Source organism: Chamaea fasciata, unplaced genomic scaffold (genome assembly GCF_029207755.1).
Source record: "Chamaea fasciata isolate MVZ Bird 193981 ecotype frontalis unplaced genomic scaffold, bChaFas1.0.hap1 SCAF_7, whole genome shotgun sequence".
Lineage (NCBI taxonomy): Eukaryota > Metazoa > Chordata > Aves > Passeriformes > Sylviidae > Chamaea > Chamaea fasciata.
Window position 1 is genome coordinate 52937318 of NW_027094092.1, and position 23795 is coordinate 52961112.

Sequence of the window (23795 nt, forward strand, 5' to 3'; positions counted from 1 at the left end):
AACACTAAGTAACATTTCTTTCTCCAGCAAGACCATTCTGCCACAGAGCATCAGGTACAGACTGCAGATGGAGTTACACAAACATCATCTTCCACACAGGGCAGGCAACAGCAGGTTCTCCTGCAAACAGAAGCAGCACAAATGAACAGGGAAAGGACAAGCCCTGTTACACATGGCATAACATGGGAACTCAACTCTGTCTAAGACAAGAAAGGACGAATGATACTCAGGCATGCTCAGGGGTGTTTTAAGAACATGGGACATATTCTAAAAGCTGGAACAACCTGGTTGATACAAGCTGGCTAAAGGCTTAGCCATGCTTCACTACGTCATCATCTAACATTGATATGCCACATATTTCTAATATTGGTCCCAGGGAAACCACTGGTTTGGGACAAACATTATGAAGACAACTTCTTATACCCCATATTTTCCAATTTTTTTTTCTCCATCCCTCATATAATACTCACACAGATCACTTCTGCTACCTATAAACTGCAACATCTCACATGTGGTGTTGTACTGAATTTTCTGTAACCATATTCTGGGGGAAGAATCAGTTAATTCACATACACTTAATCAGTCACTGACACATGCTTTCTCTATCTTATTGTCTAAACCAGCAAGCTAATACTGCCTTAAAAAAGAACTGAAAGCAACAATTATTCATTTCACTCATTAGCAGCAAAACCAGATTGATTTCCAGTCATTTCAGTTACACTCCTGAAATTATGCAGTTAGTGGCTGGTGCCAGAGTCCCATTTAGCTTAAGAGCATTTTGTAACAACAACAAACAATAGCTTCTTCTTCATTTATCTGGCTTCCCTTAAGAGGAAGAACTCATGTTACAAAGGAAGGTCTACATAATCATGTTTTACCAGCTCAAGGTACACAGGATTTTCACAAGTCCCTTAGAAATTTCTGTATTCACAACACCCATGAAAGTCATGAGCAACCCAAAGGAAAACAGTCTGATCTTGGTAACCGAAGAAGTACTAATGAGTGCAGGACAATAGGCACAGGCCGACAAAAAACAGAAGGAAAGGTGTAATGGGAGCTGGGTTATCAGCTGTGCTGTAACAGGAGAGCTGGTGCAGGCCTGCTCTGTGTCCCACAAGCACCATGCATGATGTCTTTGAAGGTCACAGAGCCATCCCAGAAGCTGAAGGTGTTGCAGAAGTGAGAAATGCAACTCCTCTATTCCTGCTAAACAGAAAACACCATTCGTCTCCTCCTCTTACCAAAGTGATGTTCCCCTCACTGCTACCTTTACTCGTGGGGACATTCATGTATCATTCCAGTACAAAGCTGCGTGAGAGCAAGTTCAAAAATACATCAGATTAATTCTTTAAATATCCCTTTTTTCCTTTCTTTTTTCTTTTTTTACAAGCATTAAAAGAAGACATTGTGTCTTCTTCAGAGAGGGTAATTATTTATTAAAAATGGCCTGCCAGCACCATGAATTTTACATGACAGAAGCTCAATCCCATAACATATTTAAACTTCTCCTTTTTAGTCCTCAGAGCTCTGATCCTTCAGCCAGAAGATGTGGCACATCCCACCAGGAGTCCTGGCACAGGGTCTGACTAATATTGTTCACAGACCTTTCCCTTCCCCCTGCTGACCACCCCCAAAACACAGCCTGCCCTGAAGCATTTCCTTGGAGGAGACAGATCTGCTGCATCAGCTCCTGCCTGCAACGTGTCCCAACGAAATACTCCCCCACACCGGCTGTTTGGAGCACACAGATGTGAACAGAGATCTGGCGGGTCTAGCAGAGCATCCTATCTGCTGCAAGGCCTCTGGAGGACACAGATAAGCAAACCCAGGCAAGGGCAATGCTGGGGGCATAGATATACAAGCAAAACAAGACAGGCAGCAGATCATACATGTCTTCCCATGATTTTGCATCTAGTGCAGAACTCAGTTGCTGACTGTGGAGTTATACTTGGTAATGAGTGTTCAGAAAGCCCAGATCTTACAGTAAACAAAATGTATTCAATTCTCAATTAGCTATGGAAGATTAGCTGGGTTGGGGATTAACCAGACACTCCCTCCCCATAGCAACCGCAGCTACAACGCCATGGCACCACGCATGGAACACAAGCCCCTGGGCTGTGCCCCACTTTCACCCCAGGAGGTTAAAGCTGTCCCCACTCAGGACAGAAACTGGCAGGTTTCCTACAATCCTTTCACCTGTAGAAGACCTGAGTAAATTCTTATCCCCTGAATATCACATAGCCTGTACAAGCCAGGATCTGTTTTATCTCAGTTACCCCATCCCACATTTTCTTCAATGGCTGAAAGCTGACGATATTTACATGAACCAGCCAACACTAAAACAAGAACACACCACGTAGCCTGCAAAAGCTGTCCCAAGCATTAGGCAGCTGGTGTGCTGACACTGTTGCCTATGTGCTGAGTAACGATGTCTCACTATTTCTTTGTGCTCCCTTACCCATCTCTTTCCATCTGTCTTGCCTTGGCATCCATTTGGATCATATGCTACTCAAAGCAGGGCTTTCTTTTAGCACCTAGGAGATAATCTGTGACAGGGCACGGCAAAAATCAGTCTGATTGATTCATGTGAGTAATTGGTGAACTGGAGTTGACACTGTACAAGGACATGTGTATGAATGGGTTAAGCATGGTGTGTCTGGTTGGAAAACATGACTCATAAGTGTTACTAACATTATTCTTTCTCATGTCCATAAACCTAAGCAAGAAATGGGAGAAACGGAGTGGGTAGAAAAAGACAGCAGGCTGGCAGGCAAGTATCTCTCAAATACAACTGCACTGAATTACGTGTACATAGATCAGATGTTGAGAAGAGCAGAGCATTTGCTACTCCTACACACAGCCCCATTTCTTCTCCTACAGCTATTAACTTCCCGTGCTCCTCTGTTTTGCTTTTGCTTCATCTTTCACATACATAGCCCATGATTTGGATCTTATCTTCACGTATCCCAGTGACTTCCTGGCATTTCATGTGCATGCAAAACTACACACACACATTGAAGCATCTCTTTCTGTGCCTTCTGTACATGATGATAGTGCAACTACACTGGTCACCAGGACAACAGTCACAGCCTGTCAAACTGATAAGAAGTTGGTTGGTTGGGTTCATGCTCCGAAAGAGAGCAAGACAGGGGCAATAAATGTAATACACAGCAGTGAACTGCAAATGACATTTGGTTTTCCCCTTAGGGGGCTGAAATGAGAACAAACATGAGAGTAACAAAGAAAGAAGAGTGTCTGAAGAGTCTTTCTGTTTAACTTTTAAAGCTACCTAGTTAATGGAAGTGGGAATTTTCCTGTGTAAGACACAAGATTGGAGCTCAAATGTGGGGCTTATCTCAGCCTTCTCATAAAAAGGCAGAGGTTTTGAGTCCATATAGTCCCAAATTTCCAAAAGCGACCAAAGCTACTGTCACGCCAATGGGCTCAGAGGTTGTCACTACCAGACACCAAAGTACGGGACAGCTAAGAGAAATAAGCATTTACTTTGCTAGAATTGCCTTTCTCTAACAGCAGCCAGGACTGCTATAGGACTTTGCTACCTCAGGCCAGCACCCAACATGGCTCTTGGCTGGATCTGAACCCACTGCAGGAGCAGGAAGCTATCTCTTCCTGCAAAACAGCCCCACCAAACAGTGTCGAGGTGCATACAGATATGGGACGTGTCATTCAAGTAAACTATTTGCCAAACAGGCATTTGGTAATTACAGAAATCAGGATGTACATCCAAACTTCTGAATGCTGTCAAAGCTCAGGGAAACACAGAACAGGTATCTCTCACATTCAGTCTTACAACTTCTAGGTCCACAGTCTGACCATTTTGTCAGTGTAGAAATAGATATGAAAGACAATCTGAGAAGAAAACCAGTTATAACTCTAAGTGAAGTCTATTTTATCATGTTTTCTATAGCCAAAGTGGTAAAGCCTTGTCACAACAAAAAGGAACTGCACATAACCAGGTGAAGTACAAGAACTTTGGTAAGACTATCCCTCTGAAACAGATAAGAAACAGTCTCCTGCCTCTTTGAGAGATTCTCATGGACATAGCAGGGCTTCAACCAAAGCAAGACTTGTGTTATCTGTGTTCAAAATAAGGTGTGAAAATCCAGGTCACACTGGTCAAGCTGTAATCTAAATGGGAAGAGGGAAGCAATATAAATACAGGCAGACAACAGCTGGTGATAAAGGGGTAGGTGATGGTTAAGTGTCTCCTCCCCACCTTTGCACTTCACTCCTCCCTAAACACAGATGAAGAACTTGAGTATCTGTATCCTGTCTCTCACCTGATGCCCCACCATTCAGACACCCTCTCCACACCCTAGACAGGATGTAAGGGAGAGGGGACCTTCAGTCCAGCTGTACAAATATCTCTGTTTTGCCTGGGCATGAGATACACACTATGGTCTGACACATTCAAGGCCTTTCTAAGCACAACAAACCAATGCCAAGAAACAGAAGAATGTCATCAAGGACATAGAGTTTGTTTTCTTGCATTTGTTTTGCATCTCACTCAAAATGGGCAGGCATAATGCAGGGAGACAAAGAGGCCTTTCTCAGCAAGCGACGTGGTGTGCACTCCTGGGTCACCTCAGGCGGCTGTGTGTCTGCCCGATGCCCTCTACCCTGTTTAGATAGTAGCTGTATCCTTTTAGTATCAAGATGTGGATACTTAATGCATGCTCACCTTTGCCCCCAGCCACACACTGTTTCTGCTTAGCTAATGCTTTTCTTGGCAGGCTCAGCCAGGCAAGTCAGAGTTCAGCTTGCACCCAGATCAGCTGAAGCACAGATGACTGGCTCTGGGAAATGCTGCAGAGGCACGGCCAAAATGAAGTCGCTTACAAGGAGCTCCAAATTACCCTGTGTTGGTAGTCAGCCAGTTTGATTCTGGCCCATGACTGGGCATCCAGCCACAGCCAAAGGACAAATCAAAATAAACAAACCAGAAGTTTCTTCTAGGGACAAAATATGAGGAGATTTCCAAAGCAGGATTTAAGAACAGAATACTGTCTGTTCATCCTTAGCAGCATGGACAGCACAATGACAGATCCTCTAAAAAGCTTTAAGTGCAGTCAGTGCCAGTGGGAAATGGACAAGATAAAAGACACAGAACACAAGTTAAGACATACATGGTTTTTCACAGCTCTGGCACAGCTCTCCCATGCAGGCAATGCATGCCAAGCTTTCAAAAGTGGTCAGAGCAAATGGCTGAAGTTTAGCTGGTCCTGAGTACAGGCTTCAGACTCTGACTTTGTTGTATCTGATATTTTTTATGTATTTGTTGAGAAGCAGCCATCAGTTATCAGTTATGAAAGAGACCGCTGTGGGAAACCCATGACTGCTAACTCGCCTTTGCTTCATGTGTTCTCATTAGCAGGACTTTGGAAGAATATATTACACAGCCTTTTGTGCAATATCCCTGTGCAGAGTCCACAGATGTAGCAAGACAGACCTCCCCAACACTCATCACGTCTCCCAGAGATCTCTCAGGAGGTATACTGAATATGTTACAATCAGGAAACACAACACTGTTTTCAGATCAGGAGCATGATAGGTAAACAGGCAAAAATCAGGTGAATCTGCCAGAACCCAAAGTCAGCTACAGTGCTGCCTTTAAGACCTTTGCTAGGGTAAGAGAAGATCTGAGTGAAGAGAGAAGACCTCACTCTATAGCAAGTTTGTGCTGACTGTCAGATAACCTGGCCAGCAAGCTGGGACTTGGCAGCCCACCACAACTTTGCCTGATTCCCTGCTGCTCCAGGATGTGCAATCTGCCTGCACACACCCCAGAATATGCCTTCTGAGCACCAGAGTTAGCACAGAGCTGGACAAGGTGCAGGGGACAAGCTGTTCACCCTCCTGTCCACCCAAATATTTTTCAGGTTGCAGAACTCAGTAGCTCAGGACTCTCTGACTCGGTGGGGCTCCATCACATCTGTGAGAGAAGAAATTTGAGGCTTCAAATTTCTGTATGACTCAGCTGTTTACTGTAAGTCTCCATGGGAGCAGCAGTGGCACTGAGATTCACAATTCATTATCTATAAAATAAAAAGTTCTATCAAATGCCTACTAGTAAACATCCTTCAGAGCACATAGACCCACACAGAGACTTACCTTCAAAGCAGATAGACTAAACTATCAAAATCCCTTGTCACAGTACTTCTTGCCTCTGTGCAGCAGGGAAGAAAAAAATAAAAAGAAAAAAAAAAAAGGTAAGCAGGGAAAGTAAAGGCTTTCTTTAGCCACATTAGCTGCAACCAATCAAAAGAATTGGATATCTACTTACAAAAAATAACCATTTATAAGCATATGTCTTTGAAGACAGAAGTATTATACACATTACACATGACCTTCTAGATTCCACCTGCATCCACACACCCTTCCTAACTTCATGTAGAAGAGACTATTCATCCATCATCTGGTCATCCATTACTCTGCCAAATGCCTGTGATGGTTTCAGCTCAGATAGAGTTAGTTTTCTTCACAAGGGTTAGGACAAGGATATGTTTTAGATATGCAAACAATCAGAAATGAGAGGAGTTGTGTATTTATTACACATTTCTGAATAAGTCATGCCAAATATCTAGGACAAACAATACATTAAGCCCTAAAGAACCCTTTGAAAGCTTTTTGTCTGCTGGAGGCAACAATGAAAAAGTAACATGATAGAAAGGGAACAGTAAATCATTCATGAGAATGATTAAAAACTAACTGTGGATAAGATGCAGCAAACAACACTGAAAGCGGCCAGCATATTTTTGAGTAGCTCCTCTTTTAGAGCTTGGAGTGGTTGTGAGGAACTTTAGGAAGTCCTGTTTTGTGTCATTTATTGCACAGAAGACAGAGAAGATACAAAATCCATGGAGAACAGTACAACAACAAGTTGCAGCTTATTCAGACATCTCATCAGGCACTGAAGCAATAATGCTACTGTGCTTCAAATTGCTTTTGCAAATAAGGCTTAAGAGAAAGGCATTGTAGGGACACTGGTGAAACAAGTATAAATTAGACTAAGTGCCAAATAATGCTTTATACATGTGATCTCTCACATGCACACAATCATTTTGGAATCCTAAAATCAAGTTCTGAAAGAATTACAGTGTCAAAATGTTCACAGCTACCACATAATGTAATTAAGTTGTGGGTGCCACAGCTTCCCAGATGAGCATGGTAGCCACAAATCATGTTATCATCAGCATTTATTTTAGATCCCTTCGACTCTATGAAAAGGCCTGTTTCAGGAAAGCTTGTGTCCTAAGACTATCCCAAGTAAAAAGCTCAAAAATAACCAATGTGCCTAAGATTTTTTTTTTTTTTTTCCCCTTCAAATAACACCCTTGAGATTCAAGGGAAAATTCACCCCACATTATGCCTTTGAGCCTTCACTGGCCCAACTGTGTGTCTTAAGACTTTCGAAAAACTGATTTTGGAAGCAACTCAAGGCAGTAAAATCCTTGTACAAAAGTTTTCCCTTCAGTGTCTCCTGGGTCATTCTCAAAACCAAAAGTCTACATTAGGTCAATAAAATCATGCTAGACTTTACAGTCAACACCATTTTTGACCCAGATTCATATTCAAGGATACTTTTTGGCTTCTTTTCTTAAACAAACAAGATTTTTGCAATGGTAGTGAGTGTGTTTGTTTACGAGTATGCACCTGCCTGTGTCTTCAGCACCATTTATTTGTTCCTGAACCCCCTGTGTAATTCCAAACACAGTGACATTCACAGGTAGAGTGAGACATCATTAGTGCTTCGAGTCAGCTTTTATTAGGTGTCAAAGGATCCCCACGGGCCAAAACCAGGCTTAATTTATGACAGCACTCTTGGAAAACCATGTGTGTTATTAGCTATTTAATATTGCTACTAGTCTGTGTAATACCCCAAGCATACATAACACTTGGCATATGCAAACCATAGGACAAAATTTCTGCCTCTGTTTTCCTATTTAAGGACCACTCCCCCTGCTTTGTTTTGCAGTTTGGCAAATAATTTACTTTAGCAATATAAATATTTGAGCTGCAAACCACCAGAGCATTCAAAGCCTTTGGCACTGCATGGCAGTCATGTATTATTTGCTTCATTACAAAAGGTAATCCCTGTGTTTTTATTAAGAAGCTGGCACCAGCTGTACTCAAACTGCTGGTAAAACATACCAAACAAGTAGCAAATTCTCAACCATGATGTACAATTTCAACATTATCCTCTAGGACCTGTAGTTCCCTGTAAAATACCTTCAATGTTGCAAGAGAGGCAACTCCTAGGGATTTAAAATCAGATTTAGGAGAAAAAAATATTTTCTGTGATGTGTTTTTTTCCAAATGCACAGCATTGCCCTACCAGCCAAACAGCACCTTCAAAGGTTTTGGAGAACACAAAATTTTCCTTTGCCTTCAAACCTGGCTTTTCCTTTCCTTTCAGCACAAGCAGCAGGGATGCTTTATCCTCTTCCTAGATCTGCCAGCAGAAGCACAGACTTCATCCCTGTGTGGGCCTCAATCCTGCCTCCAAATCTCAGCTCTCCCAGCAATGCCTTTCTATCGTTCTACAGCAAAGAAACTCCTCTAATGGGCAGAACAGATGAGCAGAACTTCCTGCACCCAGCAGTGCAGATCCCTAGAAACAAGATCAGCAGCCACATTTTGGCTCAAAGGAGAGGGACTGTGAGAGCACTTAAGATCTCCAGGGTGTCCCCAGGCTGGGAGGATGTTTGGAGATAGGCTTTGTATACCAGGGGCTACCACACTTTTTCCCTTAGGAAAAGTAGAAAACCAAAAGGTAGCTCTAAGTACTCATTACTATTTCTTACTACTTAGAATTAACATCTGCTGGGAAGTCTGCACTGCTAATCACAGCACTGGTTGCCAGACCATCAGAAGCCAAAGAAAAAGCAAGGAGGATTAATGTGTGGAGGTGTTGGCAAAGCACAACAGCTGCGAGGGCCTGAGCAATTCTTTTAACAAAATGGAAGTGCAAATTGCTAAAATGCTGCTGGAAGAGAGATTTAACTTAACTCACAGGCAGATATTGATTTCTGAAGCTTGACTGTGACAAGAAGCAGGGAAATGTAAATGCAGTGGTTACTAATGGGCATTATGAGCAGGCAGGTAGCTTTGACAGCATGTTCTCAGCTGGAAGCTGTATTCCCAGGGACTCCTTATCTTCCACATCCACTTCTTTCAGGAACCATAAAAATGTAGCAGGCAGATTTGCCAACCACAGACATGCAACTGCTGGATAATGGTAACAGCTGCCAGTTAGGCCTGTAGCCAAAGCTGAACCTGGACAAACTGAGAAAACCTGGCTTCCCTGATTCCTATCACCAGCATTTCCACTTAGTGCTGAGACACAGAGAGAAAAGATAAGTCTCCAGGGCAGGGAGTTCACTGCTATCAAACACTGGTTTATATTGGGCAGAGAAGCTATTTTCCTCTCCTTGCTGAGGTGACTCCCTTGTAGAGACAGACATACACTGGAAGAGAAAGAGGGACTGTACAGACAACCTCACTGGTGACAAGACCAGATCTGGGGCAGAGCTCATGCTGTCAGCTGACACTGAGCCCTTTCAGGGCACTCAGACCCAAGCACTAGCTGGGAGATTTTAGCATTTCTGCATACTAAAAGAAGTAACAAAAATAACTGCCATAAATAATGGCTATATGTGTGTCCAACATCACACACTTGCTCTCATGGTTTTCTCTGTTTGCTAATTCCTGAGCTACTAATAATAGCTACAGAAATGATGGTGCTACAGAGCAGGGAAAGAAAAGCACTTCACAAAGTGGACCTCCCCAAGGTGGTCAGTGAGATGATGGACAGAAATTACTATGAAGCTCCTATGAACAGTAAAACCAAAATTAACCTCTGCCCTTTTGACTGATCAATGTCTAGTGTCAATACTGTTGGATTTCGGACCCACCCTTCCCTACAGGTTACCTATTCCAACCTGATATGTAAATAATTAAACTTTCTCTACACATTGCTGAGATACGAAGAAAGGCTTTTGCTGTTCCACACAACTATAGATAAGCTTGGCCCTCCTTCCATCTCCTGAAATTACAGCCAAAGCCCTGAAGACGGCACGAGGAGGAATCCCTTACTCAGGTGCTGATGTTCCTGCATGCGCTGGAGGAAATAAGAGCTCTGACCCAGTCAGTGGGAGATTACAATCACAGCAGAGACAAAACATTCTTCAAGGCCAAGGTTACCAAGAGGGCCTTGAATTAGGGTTATGTTTGCAGCCAGCTGCACAACGGATAGAGGACAAACTCAATGAATAAACCACAGAAGGACATCAAGTTGCCAAGCGGGGATTAAAAGGACACATTGTAAGTGTTCAGATTACAAACCAAATTGTGACGATTCTAACTACGTGAAGAATTTCAACAGTTTTCATTTTGCTGCATTGTCACAGCCATTGACTCTTGGTTATTCCTAATAAAAACTGGCTAAGGCAACATAGAGCAAACTTGGTTTGTTCAAGGCTGAACTCAGCAATTCTGTGATAAAGAAATGCACCCTAAATTCAACTGTGGAAAATTTCCTATTCTCAGACATGAAACCATTTGCAAAACCTGACTTACTAATGTAATTTGAAATGTTGTATCTGCAAAAGTATACATAAAACTTACAGAGTTTCTGTCAATAAAATGCAAAGTACACAAGCCGTCTGTATTTTTGAGGTCACACAAGCAAAGTGAACTATGAACTTCAGGATTCATGAAATTGTGACATTGTAAAGTGGGATGAGAGAAAACATTTTTCTGTTTTGTCCCCATCACAAAATATTAAAATGAACAAACTGTAAATATTAAGGTTCAGCAAAAATATTTGGGATCCTACATTTAATAGTAATGAATTTTCTGCTGAGGAAAAAAAATCAACAACTAGGCACCTTGAAGTCAATAATCCACAATTTTAGTCTGATTTGCATAATACAGGAGAATGTCATGTGACTTCACCTGGACGAGACATGCTTTTTTGCAGAAGAAACACCACTGTAAAAGGTACTTCTTTAACTTTTGTCAATTTATATACTATGTCTAAAAATTATCTTTCTTCATGCTATTAATCATAAGGGTTCAGATTCCTATTGTCAATATTCCTAATGTCAAATAGTATCAAATCCAGGGTCTCTTTCCCAGCAGCTCATTGGTAATTTATTAACTCCCTAGGTGTTGTAACACTGAGCTAAAGCCGCAAATAGGAGGCATTTAGCAAGTTACATGTGCCACATAGTTTCTCAGCTAAGGATTTCTTGCTCTGCTTTTCTTGCCTCCCACTTTTTTATGACTTTTTTTCCCTGGTGGTGACTGCCAAGCCACACATACTTTGGAGACGCTTCCTTATTTTGCCCTAACACTCTCTCTCATTTCAGAAAGTGTTGCTGTGCATTTATCAAGGAGACATTTAAAATATCCTGAAGTACTTTTACCTTTTCCAAATGCTGATAGTGAAGTCCAAGACAAACTTGTGTGATGGACCCTCCATCCCTGGAAGTGTCCAAGGCCAGATTGGACGTGGTGGGTCTGGTGGAATGTGTCCCTGCCCATGGTGAGGGGTTAGAACTAGATGGTCTTTAATTTTCCAACCCAAATCATTCCTCAATGCTTTTCAGAACATTGTCCTGGCTAGAAAGACCAACTATTCCATATACTGAAAGGAGATATGTAGCAAGGGCAGCTGCCACAATGAGGGTTTTGATAGAAAGCACCAAGATCTGCACATTTATCTCTGGTTGCTCCAGCTGAGGAAACAAAATTTTTTATTGTTGCTGTGTGTTACTGGAAATGGCAATAGCCCTGCTTTTGTGACTTCTAGGAAAACCTCACTTATCAGCCACCTTCTTTGTGTGCAGCTCTACATATCAGACCAAAAATGTTCAATATGTCCTTCAAGCTTCAACAGGAGGGACATCTCCTCTGACCACATCAATGTGATATCAAAGTCAGCCAGGAAAACCATGTGTCTAAACTAAGCTCAGGCAGGAAGAGACTTAGAGTATATAACATCATTTAATGTCACTACTAGTTTTATTGTCGCTCCCTCTCTTTTCCTCTGTACTCCCACAGAGCCATCAAGAAGCTTTACAACATTACTCAGTATGACAGTGACAGGAACTGAGGAGCATTGCTCTGCTAGGGAGTGTTTATAGGGGTAAGAGAGCTGGTTACCCACACAATTCATAAAGTCAGGAAAAATTTCCTTGCCACTTGAACGTTATTGACACTCTAAAATACCCAAACCATATAATACCTGTGCTACTGGAGGAGTGTAGACGGAAGAAGATGGTAAAGAGTAACAGGGAAGAAAGGATGCAACTTTTCTGCTTTTTACGTGAAAATAAATCTAGACATGCATTTCATTCAGGGTCCCAATTCAACTGGCAATAGGGCTGGTAACATTTTCCACTAAGAACAGAGTACATGCATATGACACTTGTGTCATCCTTTGTAAGGCAGCCCAAGCGCCCAGAGCCGCCCAACGCTGAGCCTTTAAGACACTGAAGTTAAATAACAGGCTCTCTCCCACACCCCGAAAGCCGGCTGTGCCGGAAAAACACAACTTATTCAGCAACTTAATTGCTTTAAATTATTTGTATTATTACTTGTAACATAGTTGCTGAGATGTCAAGCGCTCGGTCACTGCCCTCCAGGAAGTAGCTCGCTCCCCGGGGCAGTGTCCGGGCACACCGGAGGGGCCGGAGGAAACCGGGAGCGGCCTCAGGCCCCGCCGGCCCCTCAGCCCCGGCCCCTCGGTCCCGGCCCCGCCGCACCGGCCCCGCCGCACCGGCCCCGCCGCACCGGCCCCTCAGCCCGGGCCCGACCCGGCCGGGCCCGCTCAGCCCCGGCCCCCCCGCCCCGCGCTCTCTCGCGAGACTCGGTCGCTGTAGACGCGATGTCCTTTGGGGCACTGGCGGGGGAGGGCACGGGGGAGGGAGGCAAAGCCTTGATTGATGGTGGCTTTTGCCAATAGGCGAGAGGAGCGGCAAGGTTTTAGCCAATAGCTTCGCTGCAAGGTGAGCGATGAGCCAATGGCGATGGTGGGGGGCGGGGCGCGCCGCTGGCTGATTGATCCCAGCTCTGGCGTTGTTCAGTCGGAGCGAGAACATTCTAGAGGTGAGTACCGGGCAGCCATTGCCGGGTCCCGTCCGCCGGCCCCTCCTGCCTCAGCTGCGCGCCTCTCGCCGCCTCTCCCTCCCCCCTTCCCTCTTCTCCCCCCTCCTTCTCCTCCCTTTCCCTCACAGGTGCCGCCGCTAACGATGCTCCTGATTGTGTCTTGTCCGCAGATTACCCGGCACCGCTCTCCCTGGTGATACCGCCCGCCCCAGGACGCCGGGACCCGGAGGCTGCGGCGTCCGCCTCCGCCTCCCTCTCCGTCTGGATATAAGCGCCCCCTCGGCCCTGTTCTCCTCTCACAATCGGCTTCGTCGCAGCCCGGGGCGAGCAGCGTTGGGTTTATGTCTTTATTGGACGAAAACGGTGAGTATTAGTAGTGGGCTCGGGCGAATGAGGGCAGCGAGGTGAGGTTGGGGGGGCGGGCGGGTGGTTTGGGCTGGGCTGGGGCCTCACGCTGCCGGTGAACGGTGGATATTTGCAGAGGTTTTGTGTAACGAAGCGTCCGGGACTTTGACGGAGGGAGGGGGGAAGAGAGGCAATGCCGGGGGAAGGGAAACAAACAGCATTAAAAGGCACAATAGGGTTCGACTCTAAAAGCCGTAGACCTTCAGCTGTGGGGTTATTGTTTGTGTTTTGGGTAGGGGGAGGCTTTCTTTTCTGTTTTTAGTTATTTACTTATATCCATTTCGCCGCCGCCATGCGACGAGACAAGATGGCGGCGGCGGGGCCGTGCCTCCCGCGCCGTGGCCGGGGGGGGCAGTGGCGCAGTTCCCACCGGCCGCGGGGGGGGGCGCTCGGCCCCCGCTCCCGAGGGGCGGCCCCGGGGGACACTCGGGGGGCGGCCCGGGCTGGGGGGGGCGGTGGAGCTGCCCCGGCCCGCGGCGCGGCGCATGCGCGGCCGGGGGTGACTCCCCCGTGGCTCCCAGCGCTGACTCAGTGCTTAATTGCTGCATTTATGACTCACCGCGAGCGGGGCGGGGACGCGGCGCTGTGCGGCAGGGAGTCGGTCTGCCGTCCCGCTCTCTCCTCCGTGCACGGCGTGTAGGGGGGTGGTGCTTGGGATGAGGTGTCGTAGGGACCAGGAGAGGGAGCTTCAGCCTGCAGCGGACAAATGCTGCGCTCTGAAAGGAGGGGAAAAACGGTACGCTCCTTCTGAGAGCTCGGTCACCGGGAGAGCTGCTTCGTCAGCACTTTCTGCAAACCCGTGGTCAGGTTACGTGGTGGCTCTTTTTAGACATCCTGGGGAAGGAAATGGTGTGTTTAAAACAGAGTCCGCGGTGTACTTTTTGCTGAGGAAGGGTAAAATTGTATCAGGGCTAATGTAGAACGCAAGGCGTGTTCTATTGTGTAAAGAAGGTGTAAACCTGACCAGAAGGACTCGAATATGTTGCACCATAGACACGCATAAATACTAAGAAGGCTTTTTTAATGTGTCAACGCATCTATCATTAACGATAACAACATGATGACGTGTCAGAATAGCCATGCTCTGTAGTCAGGGTTGCCTGTGTAGTCAACCAGTTGTGGCTTAAGTACTCTTAGATCTGATTATAGGGGCACGTGTTAATTTAAATATGTAAATACTGCTCAAGGCAACGTTAATAATAGGATTCATCCTCCTTCCCCCTCCTCCCCCTCCTCCCTTCCCCCAAGAAAAAAATCAACTGGAAGAGCTGCTGCACTGCTCTGTACCTCTGCATTGCTAGGCTTTCTACAAGTGAAGCAACTTCTGTCAGACTTTATCAGGCTTATTGTTAAGTCAGAACTCAACAGAAGCTGCTCTGAGAATCCATAAGTGAGAGAGAATTACGTAATTTTCAACTCTTTTCCACTCCGATCCAAACACTGGTAAGCCATGTAAAAACTATGTTGGGCTACAGATTGTTGGTGCTTCATCTTACTTAAATTTCTCAACATTTTGGCAGACTTCAGTTTCTGTAATAGGTTCATGCTATGATGTGGAGTTTGAAATGGATTTCCAAATCTTTCTCCTGATTTCTTGTGCCCTTCAGCCTGAAACCCTACCACATGACCATTGTGGTGCTAGTCACTGGTCTGCATAATAAATCAAGGAGTGTGTCCTTCCTTAGTGATCGCAGTACTCCTGCTGAAGCTAATTATATAAAAAAGTAGTTGTAAGCTGTTCAGTGGTTTTAGGGTAGTAAGAGAGGGTGGAAAGCTTTGTGGTGCAGTTAAAGAAAAGTTCCTTTGCAGTACAAGCCAAGGCTGGATTTCAGTTCCATAGGTGGAAGAAAGCCATAGCTTAACAAATGTACTTTTCCCTTTTTGTCACCGTAGATATAATAATCCCTTCCATAGCTTTGTAGCAGGAGTGGACTGATGTACATTAAGCTAAACTTAATTTTTTTTTCTGTTTGTTAACACTTGCAGAGCTGTTGCGCAGCCACTGGTACCTGTATTGGGGAAACATAGCATACAAGCAAGAACCTTACAGCCTCAGTGGCGAAAATTTTTTCATGTCAGAGACCGAGAACTCTTGCAGTCGTTTATGTCATCCCGTCTTCTCCAGACAGAAGATACCAAAAAACTGCAATCAAAGATCTCTTCATCTTATTGATAAAGCTACTAATAAGGCAAAATGTCTGTCAACGTCAACCGCAGTGTTTCAGATCAGTTCTATCGCTACAAAATGCCCCGTCTGATTGCCAAGGTAACTTCCTGAGCAGCTGTAAGCAGGGAGAGTTCTCCCATATCTGGTTCTCCCAGCAGGGAAAAGAGGGGTCATGATAATGCTTGGCCACTCAGGGCAGGGAGGGTGTCCAGTGCACTAAGTGCACATTGGTCTTGGAAGGAGAATCACTTCAAAGCAGAACTTTGATGTAGTTAAATGGGAAATGCACGCTGGGTTTGGCTATTGCAAGCATTTAACTTTAAAACATGGTTTGTCTTCTTTAGGTGGAGGGCAAAGGAAATGGAATAAAGACGGTTATAGTCAACATGGTTGACGTTGCAAAGGCGCTTAATCGGCCTCCAACGTGTAAGTAGTAGTGTGGAATGACACAGCGTTTTCTAATGCTTTTGTGTTTGAAGTGGTAGTGTTAATTAGCAAATAAGGCATTAATACTCTTCCTTAAAGATTTGTGAGAAATGTGATTATCTCAGGATTAAAAAATGGACAAAAAGAAACAGTAGCCTATTTACTTGCTGTTTAAGAATCACAACAAAGATATGAATGTGATAGTAGCTGTAATTCTTCCTTTACAGATCCTACCAAATTTTTTGGTTGTGAGCTGGGAGCACAGACCCAGTTTGATGTTAAGAATGACCGTTACATTGTCAATGGATCTCATGAGGCGAATAAGCTGCAAGACATGTTGGATGGATTCATTAAAAAATTTGTTCTCTGTCCTGAGTGTGAGAATCCTGAAACTGATCTGGTGAGTGCTCTCTGTCTGCATTAACAGTGACGCTATGGAAACACTATGTTAGATGTTTGTGGAAGTGGTTCTAAGTTAAAAGCGGACTTGAGTATCTATGAACAGAAAATCAAGTACACATTCTTGCACGCTTTGGAAAGGTTTTACATCTCTGATAGTTCATAACTTCTGGGATAAATTGCTACATCTAAACTTTAAAGGGTGATGCAAAGTATTTAAAGCTCTGCCTTAATCATTTGGAGATGATAATGTAGACATCAGGTTTAGGCTTTAATGGAGTTGTTCTGTAAGTGGTAAATTAACTAGGGGTTGTTCTCTCTTAACAGCATGTCAATCCTAAGAAACAAACTATAGGTAACTCTTGCAAAGCCTGTGGCTATCGAGGCATGCTTGACACAAACCATAAACTCTGCACGTTCATTCTCAAAAACCCACCTGGTAAGTGCCTTTCCTTACTTCTGGGGTTAAAGAGAACTTCTCTATTAGTGATGTTATGGAAGTAGAAAAACAAATAGCTCACATTTAATGGTGGTGTAAAAAGGCACCAGCATGCTCCTAGAGTATGTTTGGGGATCAAGATAAAGGAGCTGTGCTGGTAATGTCTTTTCTTCTTACAATGTGTCCTTCCCAAGTAGAGCTGTTTGTTAAAAGCTGGATTTGCCTGTGCAGGGCAAAACTTACAAGGAAGGAAGGTAGTTAGCTGTAGCTCATGGCAGTTGTTCCTTTAGGTCAGCATGAAATGTGAGAGTAGGAAGTGAAAACTGTAGTAAACATGAACTGTAATCCGTGCAAGCAACACTCTGTAGTAAGCATCTAGTTGCCTGCTGCAATTTAAGCTTGCTAGAATAGAAAAGTCTAACCTATTCCAGGGGTCTCTGCTTTGTGAGGTCACCTGTTATATAGACTTGGACAATCTTGGTGACAAACAAGACTTTGACTGCAGCTGGGGGTTTCCCCACCAAATGTACATCTTCCCTGAATATTTCTGGGGATGGGTACTACCCATGATTTGCAGCTAATGAAAGCATCCAAACCCGCTTGGGGATTTGGCAGAGGTGCAGGGACTTCCTAGTTTGCTCTAGTTCATAGAACAAAACATTAAAATTCACTTGCAGAAAGTGGTGACACTGGTACAGGAAAGAAAGAAAAGGAGAAGAAGAACAGAAAAGGCAAGGACAAAGAGAATGGTTCTGTGTCCAGCAATGAGACACTTCCACCCCCACCACCAGAGGAGATTACTCCTCCACAGGTTGTGGTAAGTAGAAGGGAAAGTGGGGAGATAAGGGTGTGTGGTGCGTTGCTCAGATTTAAACCTTTGAAATCACTGGCATTCCTTGCTGGTCAACATAAAAGTCTTACTGTATCCAGAACTTAAAGCTGGAATGGAAGGGTCTGTGATTTTCCTCTGTAGCAGCTTTATCAGCTCATCAGTACCAGCATTTGTGCTCCTTGCTAAGTGAAAGCTGCCTATCCTTTATCACTCCTTTACAGGCACTTGGATTGTCTCCTGTGTACTAGGTAGAGTGGTAGAACTGCAGTTCAAGTAGCCCTACAGTGGGCTGTAGAATTGGGTCCAGCGTCCATTACTTATTTCCCTGCGTTTGCACTTTCTCTATGATCTTTGACTTGCAAATTGTACTGTAAACGTTTCTTTAGTTTTAGAGAAATGCTGTCAAGTCTGTATCATTTCTATCCTCACGTAATACTAAGCCTGCAGTAATATTGTGTGGATCTCTTGTTTTGGTTTTGTATTGTAGGAGGAGGAGGATGATGATGACTGGGGTGAGGACACAACAGAAGAAGCCCAGAGGCGTAGAATGGATGAAATCAGTGACCATGCTAAGAACCTCACACTTAGTGAAGACCTGGAAAGAACTATAGAGGAGAGAGTCAACTTACTATTTGATTTTGTAAAGGTAACTATTCTTTGGTTGTTGGCTTGATGTAATCTCTCAACTGTAATTGTACACAATGTTTGTAAGGAAACTAAGAGGAACTTGCTCAAGCTATTGCAAAGTACTGGTTCTACCAGTGCTGGGAAGGGATGACTGCAAAGGGCATTAATGCAAACCTCAAGTGGCATTAAAATTTTTCTCTCTGTATGTGTTTCCCTGTAGAAAAAGAAGGAAGAAGGTGTCATCGATACTTCTGACAAAGACATTGTAGCAGAAGCAGAGAGACTGGATGTAAAGGCTATGGGCCCACTTGTTCTCACTGAAGTACTTTTTGATGAAAAGATTCGTGAACAAATCAGAAAATACAGACGTCACTTCCTTCGTGTAAGCCATCTCTTCTGCACTCATGCTGACAACTGTTTGGAGTTTTTTGTGGCAGTTGCTTGTTGCTATGGGGAAGGACTTTTTGTAGTGTTTTAAACTTCCCCTGAGCTAGGGGGAATTGCTGGGTAGGATAGCATGAATTACTGTAAATTTTGCAATCTCAGAGCTGCTTTTGCTCTCTATTCAGTTGAGAGAATAAAAAAGCTCATTCAATCCCTTCTGGTTTTATCTCAATTCTAGTTCTGCCACAACAACAAAAAAGCTCAGAGGTACCTTCTCCATGGCTTCGAGTGTGTGGTAGCTATGCATCAGTCTCAGCTTATTTCAAAAATACCACATATTTTGAAGGAAATGTATGATGCAGATCTCCTGGAAGAAGAAGTCATCCTTGGCTGGGCAGAAAAGGTAAAGGGCAGTATGTAATGGGCTGTAGCAATTAAATATCTGAAGTTAGCTGTCCTGGGGTGACTTTATGCTACCTGTATCCCAAACATTTTCTTTTCGAATTTGCTCTAAACCACAACAGTACCCTATTATATCTGGCTTCTCCATTGTGGTGTAGTTTGTGCAGTGAGAAGCCTCCTTCACAAAGATGGGCTGTGGAAGGCTGTGGGTGAAATCAGAGTTGCAGTTTAGGCAGTATTTGGGTACAATCTGATGTAAATGCCTTCAGTGTTCACTCAAAGTCTGTTTTTCAGGCCTCAAAGAAATATGTTTCAAAGGACCTTGCCAAAGAAATCCGTGTTAAAGCAGAACCATTTATTAAATGGCTAAAGGAAGCTGAAGAAGAATCTTCTGGTAATGAAGAAGAGGATGAAGATGAAAACATAGAGGTAGGAAAGGCTCATTTACTGTCAGTAGCTCCAAGGCTGCACTGTTCCTGCATGCTTGAGTCTTGTAACTTTGTCCTGGTGCCCTCTGAAATGGATTACTTGGGGTATTGCTGTGCATGTTGGGAACGGGAGGAACACTCAATTTACATTCCTTTAAGTGTTGCTAATTGTTGTCAGGTGTCTGCATGAGATCGCTGTAATGCAATTGCACCTGGGTAGCCCAAGATACCATTCTAGAGTGACAGTCTCTTGCACAGTAGCAGCTCACATACATTTTCCTCACAGTTTATGCCTAGGTAAAATCTGTTGGTTACACTCCAGCTGACTGTGGCTGGGAGTGTTTTTACACAGGAATTGGTTGATTGTTCTCCTCCCAGTGTTGTGTTATTCTGCTCCTGAGTAGGAGGTGCTGCTTCCTGCAGCTGCACGTGCACAGCTCTGCCTTACAAAGCAGGGGTTCATGGCCATGGTCAAGGAGGGTGGTTGGGTGGTGGAATGACTCCAGGGCTTAGTGGCAGAAGGTGCTGTAGCTAAAAAAGTGTCTTGTCTCCACAGGTGGTGTATTCCACAACTGCCAGTGTACCTAAAGTTGAAACTGTGAAGCCTGCAAACAGTAAAGATGATGATATCGATATTGATGCCATTTAAAGTGATGCAACGTAGCTTCCAGCATAGTAATGCAAACTTCTCTGCATTTTCTGCCAGAAGTGTGACTTGTATGTGCACCAGCTGAAATGGCTTAACATCCTGCTACTTTGTACTCTAAAATGTATCTTTTTACTGTGACTGGTCTTGTGTAACTAAGCCTAATACCAAGGAGTCAGCACGTCGGTGAACTGATCTAGTTTGCAACTGGCATGTTCTATTTTGTTTTTCTAACTTGTGTTGGACACATACTTGGAGCACATTTATACAGTTGTGGAAATAAAGGATTTGGTTTTGGTCAATCTTCATTTGTGACTCAACCCCCTTATTGCTTTTCCAAGTAAGTATTTACACAGCTCAGTGAAATTTGCAAAGCTGATCACACAGCGACACTCTCTTAAATGAGACCAAAAAAACCCCTACATTAACCCTAGATGCTGCCAACAGTGGAAATTTGAAACCTGGGCAAGAAGCAGGTGTTGGGTAATCAACAGTGTGAAGCTGCCAACTTCTTAAAACAGGATAGCTCTCTATATTCTGGTCTTTGGAGGCTTGGGGTTTTTTTAAACAAATTTCAGTTAGTAATCGCCACATGAGTTGGGTTTTGGCTTGGGTTTTTTCCTTTCCTGTGGTTTTCAACAGCTCCAAATCCAGGATTAAAGCTGCAGGAGCTGGTACTGCAGCAGTTGGTGTGTGCTGCCCCTGAGGAGCTGGCTGTTGCCATGGGTCCAGCTGTGCAGTGTCACCATGGCACAGGCTGAGCAGTGTCCAGCTCCAGCCTCAGCTGGGGAAGGGAGGGGCAGAGAAGGAGATGTGGCACCCTGAGTGCAGAAGTCCCCAAAGTTCACCTGCTTTTCTCTGGAAGTGAGTGTCCTTAATGCCAGTTGAGAAATAGTTTCCTTGAGACGCAGGATAAATAAAAATTGGTCCATCAAAATCAGGAACCTGGTATGACATGGTATGTGAAAGGCTTTGGCCAGGGAGGAATTAAGAGTGGGGCTTTTGTTGCCCTTCACAGCTGTCTGCCAAGAAAATTGAGAGGGGGTTTGGGTTTTCTTCTTGGATTCAGTATGAGAAGTTTTGGGAGATAAAGGCTGCAGTGCATGGAGAGCTGCTCTTTTTAGTCAGCTTCTGGCAGAACTTGGACAAAAGGAAAGATTGTGTTTGGATAATTACAGCAGGGGTGCCTTGAGCTGCAGGTTCTGTTCTTCAGTGTCTTGTGTTGCAGGTGGCACTAGCAGCTGTGCCAGATAGAGCTAGAACAATAGGGTAAAGCCATGGAACATTTCAAAGTGCCCTTTTATCTTATGTGGAGTTTTATTGCTGTAATACAAACCCACAAATTTTAATTTAGAGACAGGTTTATTCCTGGCTTCTATTGTCTAAAAGAAAATCTGTTCTCCATTGGGTTTAAACCAGGTTTGTATTTCCAAAGTGTCCATTATAATGCGTAATGATAATGGGAACATGGAAGATGGATTACTAATCCCTGTGTACCCTCCCAAGAGGACATCTGTTCCTCCTGGTGCAGGCACATGCCTCCCTTGTGTAACTGCTGTGAGCACACCCTGGTAAGTGTTACTCTCGTCACCAGAAGGTTTGTGTCTGAAGTATGTTTTTTGTGGTGTTGGCTGCTCCGAATGGTGACACCAGTGAAGTACCATTTTTCAGGGCAGATTTGATGGCAATTACAGGCTGCCACCAATAGGGATAATCTCTGCGTGTTTAGTTGTTGGTTTGTTTTTTTTTTTTTTCCCAGGATGTAAGGACTAGCAAGACATACTTGTTCCTTCCTGCAGGGAAACTAGGAAATAAATCCACCCAAAAAAAGTTTTTCACAGGGTCAGTGAAGTGGTGATGTCATAGCAAAGCTATAGGATGGTAGATTTGGTGTAAAAGATGGTGGGAGCAGGCAGGGAATGGTTCTTGTCTGTAGCAGCCCCCAGGTGGATCAGTGTGAGTGTATCTCAGAGTGGTAATCTCAGTCATGGTGGAGGCTTCTAGAACTGCTGAGGCTGCCACTATGAAATTCATGGTGCTGAGTTACACTTCTGACCCTGTTTTCACATTCATGTTGCTCTTTCTGTCTCAGATTATTAACCGATGATTCCACCAGCTCATAAAAATTGAGTGTTTGTTGTATGACTATTTCTTTAGGGAATGAAGTCTGACTTAAAAGTTTCATGGACCTTTGAACGTATTGCCTCTGCTATATGGTTAAAAATAACAAGTACATCTTCAAAAGGCAACTTAGAGTTCAGATAAAATCTGCTCCAAGCTTCAAAGGTAGCTTTCTGGCACCCGGGAAGGGAACAGTGTTGGGTGATTCCCTTCATTTGGTGCTGTACCGTGTCTCTGCTAGAAAACTTCGGTGTGAACACTGCTCTAGGGCAGGTGCAGGGTCTCGTGGCAGGTCCCTTGGCCCCAGCTTTACAAACCTTCATCTCCTTGCAGGAGCCTAAGATTGAGAGCTTTGCTGCAACTTGGCAGCCTCTGGCAGCAGCTTCTCTTCATCCTGCATGACAAGGAGCTGCTCAGCTGCCAGCTCTGCTTGGGGCTCAGCAGCTTCAACTGGGGTTTGAAATTCTGACTCTTGCTGTGCATGTAAGAAGTAAAATTGCCTGGTTTTTCTTTGATCCATTAGAACCTACAAGTTGTCATTAGTGGCCAGTGCCTCCTCATCTGCATCGGTTGGATATGTGTTAGATAAAAGCGTGCTCTTTGCTCCTGAGCGTGCACATCTTGGGCTTGTAGTGAGGCGAGGACTAAAGATGGGAAAAGTGATTTGAAGGGATTGCAGTAGGCACAGAAATGTGCTCAATGCCTTTGTTTTACCTTGCTGTGGTAGTGGCTTCCCTTGCCAGTGATGTGGTGCTCCCCCAGAGGTCATCTCTGCCCAGCTGCTTGCAAGAGGCATTACCACAAGGCTGTCATTCCTCCACTCCAAGATCTGCCCTCTTCCTTGGGGTAAGAGGCCTGCCAGAAGATCCCCATGTCCACCCAAGTCAAACAGCTCGGTTGATTTGTTGCTCTCAAACCGCAGAGTTTAAAAAGTTGGTTTACAATAAATAATGCTTAGTATGTGGGCATCTTCCAGTTGTGCAAGTTCTGAACCTTGCTGTTTGAAAGGGAGAGGTACCTCTGAAAGGTAGTTAATGTAGCGATCTGTAATGAACTGTCCTTTAATTTGAGGGCAGCTACAAAGTTGTAATGAAGAGCACAGGACCTCTGGGCTCCTAGTGAAAGCAGTGAACAGAAATGGCAAGGAGAGATGGAACAAAAGTAGCTGACCCCCATTAGTCTTTCCAAACTGTTCTTCTCAAACTAATTAGTCCCAAAGATCTTCAGAGTTCTGTTGCTGAGGATTGACTCCTTGGCATTCAGCAACACCACTGAACCGTGAAGTTCTGGAACAGAAAATGCAGAAGTAAAGAAAAAAGCAGCTTGAAAACAATGTTCTTTTAAGCCTTATCTGTGAAACACTGCATGGTTAAATTTCGGCTTAA

General features: G+C 44.3%; 1 protein-coding gene, 1 long non-coding RNA gene and 1 other non-coding gene across 5 annotated transcripts; 2 read left to right on the top strand and 1 right to left on the bottom strand.

Moving 5' to 3' along the window:
- Positions 1 to 14164, bottom strand: LOC136292738 (uncharacterized). The gene is made up of 3 exons (XR_010721953.1): positions 14099 to 14164; positions 6133 to 6187; positions 1 to 120 (listed from the first exon to the last, which is right to left on the bottom strand). It is a non-coding gene; the product is annotated as an uncharacterized lncRNA (long non-coding RNA).
- On the top strand, positions 13074 to 20597 carry EIF5 (eukaryotic translation initiation factor 5). 3 transcript variants are annotated; one of them, XM_066188871.1, is made up of 12 exons: positions 13074 to 13134; positions 13305 to 13497; positions 15526 to 15805; positions 16051 to 16132; positions 16360 to 16532; positions 16859 to 16970; positions 17648 to 17787; positions 18290 to 18448; positions 18650 to 18811; positions 19052 to 19216; positions 19510 to 19644; positions 20200 to 20597. In XM_066188871.1, exons 3-12 carry the CDS (start codon positions 15734 to 15736, stop codon positions 20290 to 20292), a joined length of 1293 nt encoding a protein of 430 aa, XP_066044968.1. In that variant the 5' UTR covers positions 13074 to 13134; positions 13305 to 13497; positions 15526 to 15733; the 3' UTR covers positions 20293 to 20597. The 3 variants fall into 3 exon arrangements, with proteins under 3 accessions (XP_066044968.1, XP_066044967.1, XP_066044969.1); XM_066188870.1 differs by lacking the exon at positions 13074 to 13134 and having other exon boundaries at positions 13229 to 13497; XM_066188872.1 differs by lacking the exons at positions 13074 to 13134; positions 13305 to 13497 and adding an exon at positions 14810 to 14982.
- LOC136292911 (small nucleolar RNA SNORA28) lies at positions 17323 to 17446 on the top strand. Its single transcript, XR_010721994.1, has one exon. It is a non-coding gene; the product is annotated as a small nucleolar RNA SNORA28 (small nucleolar RNA).
- Positions 20598 to 23795: the final 3198 nt, after the last annotated feature.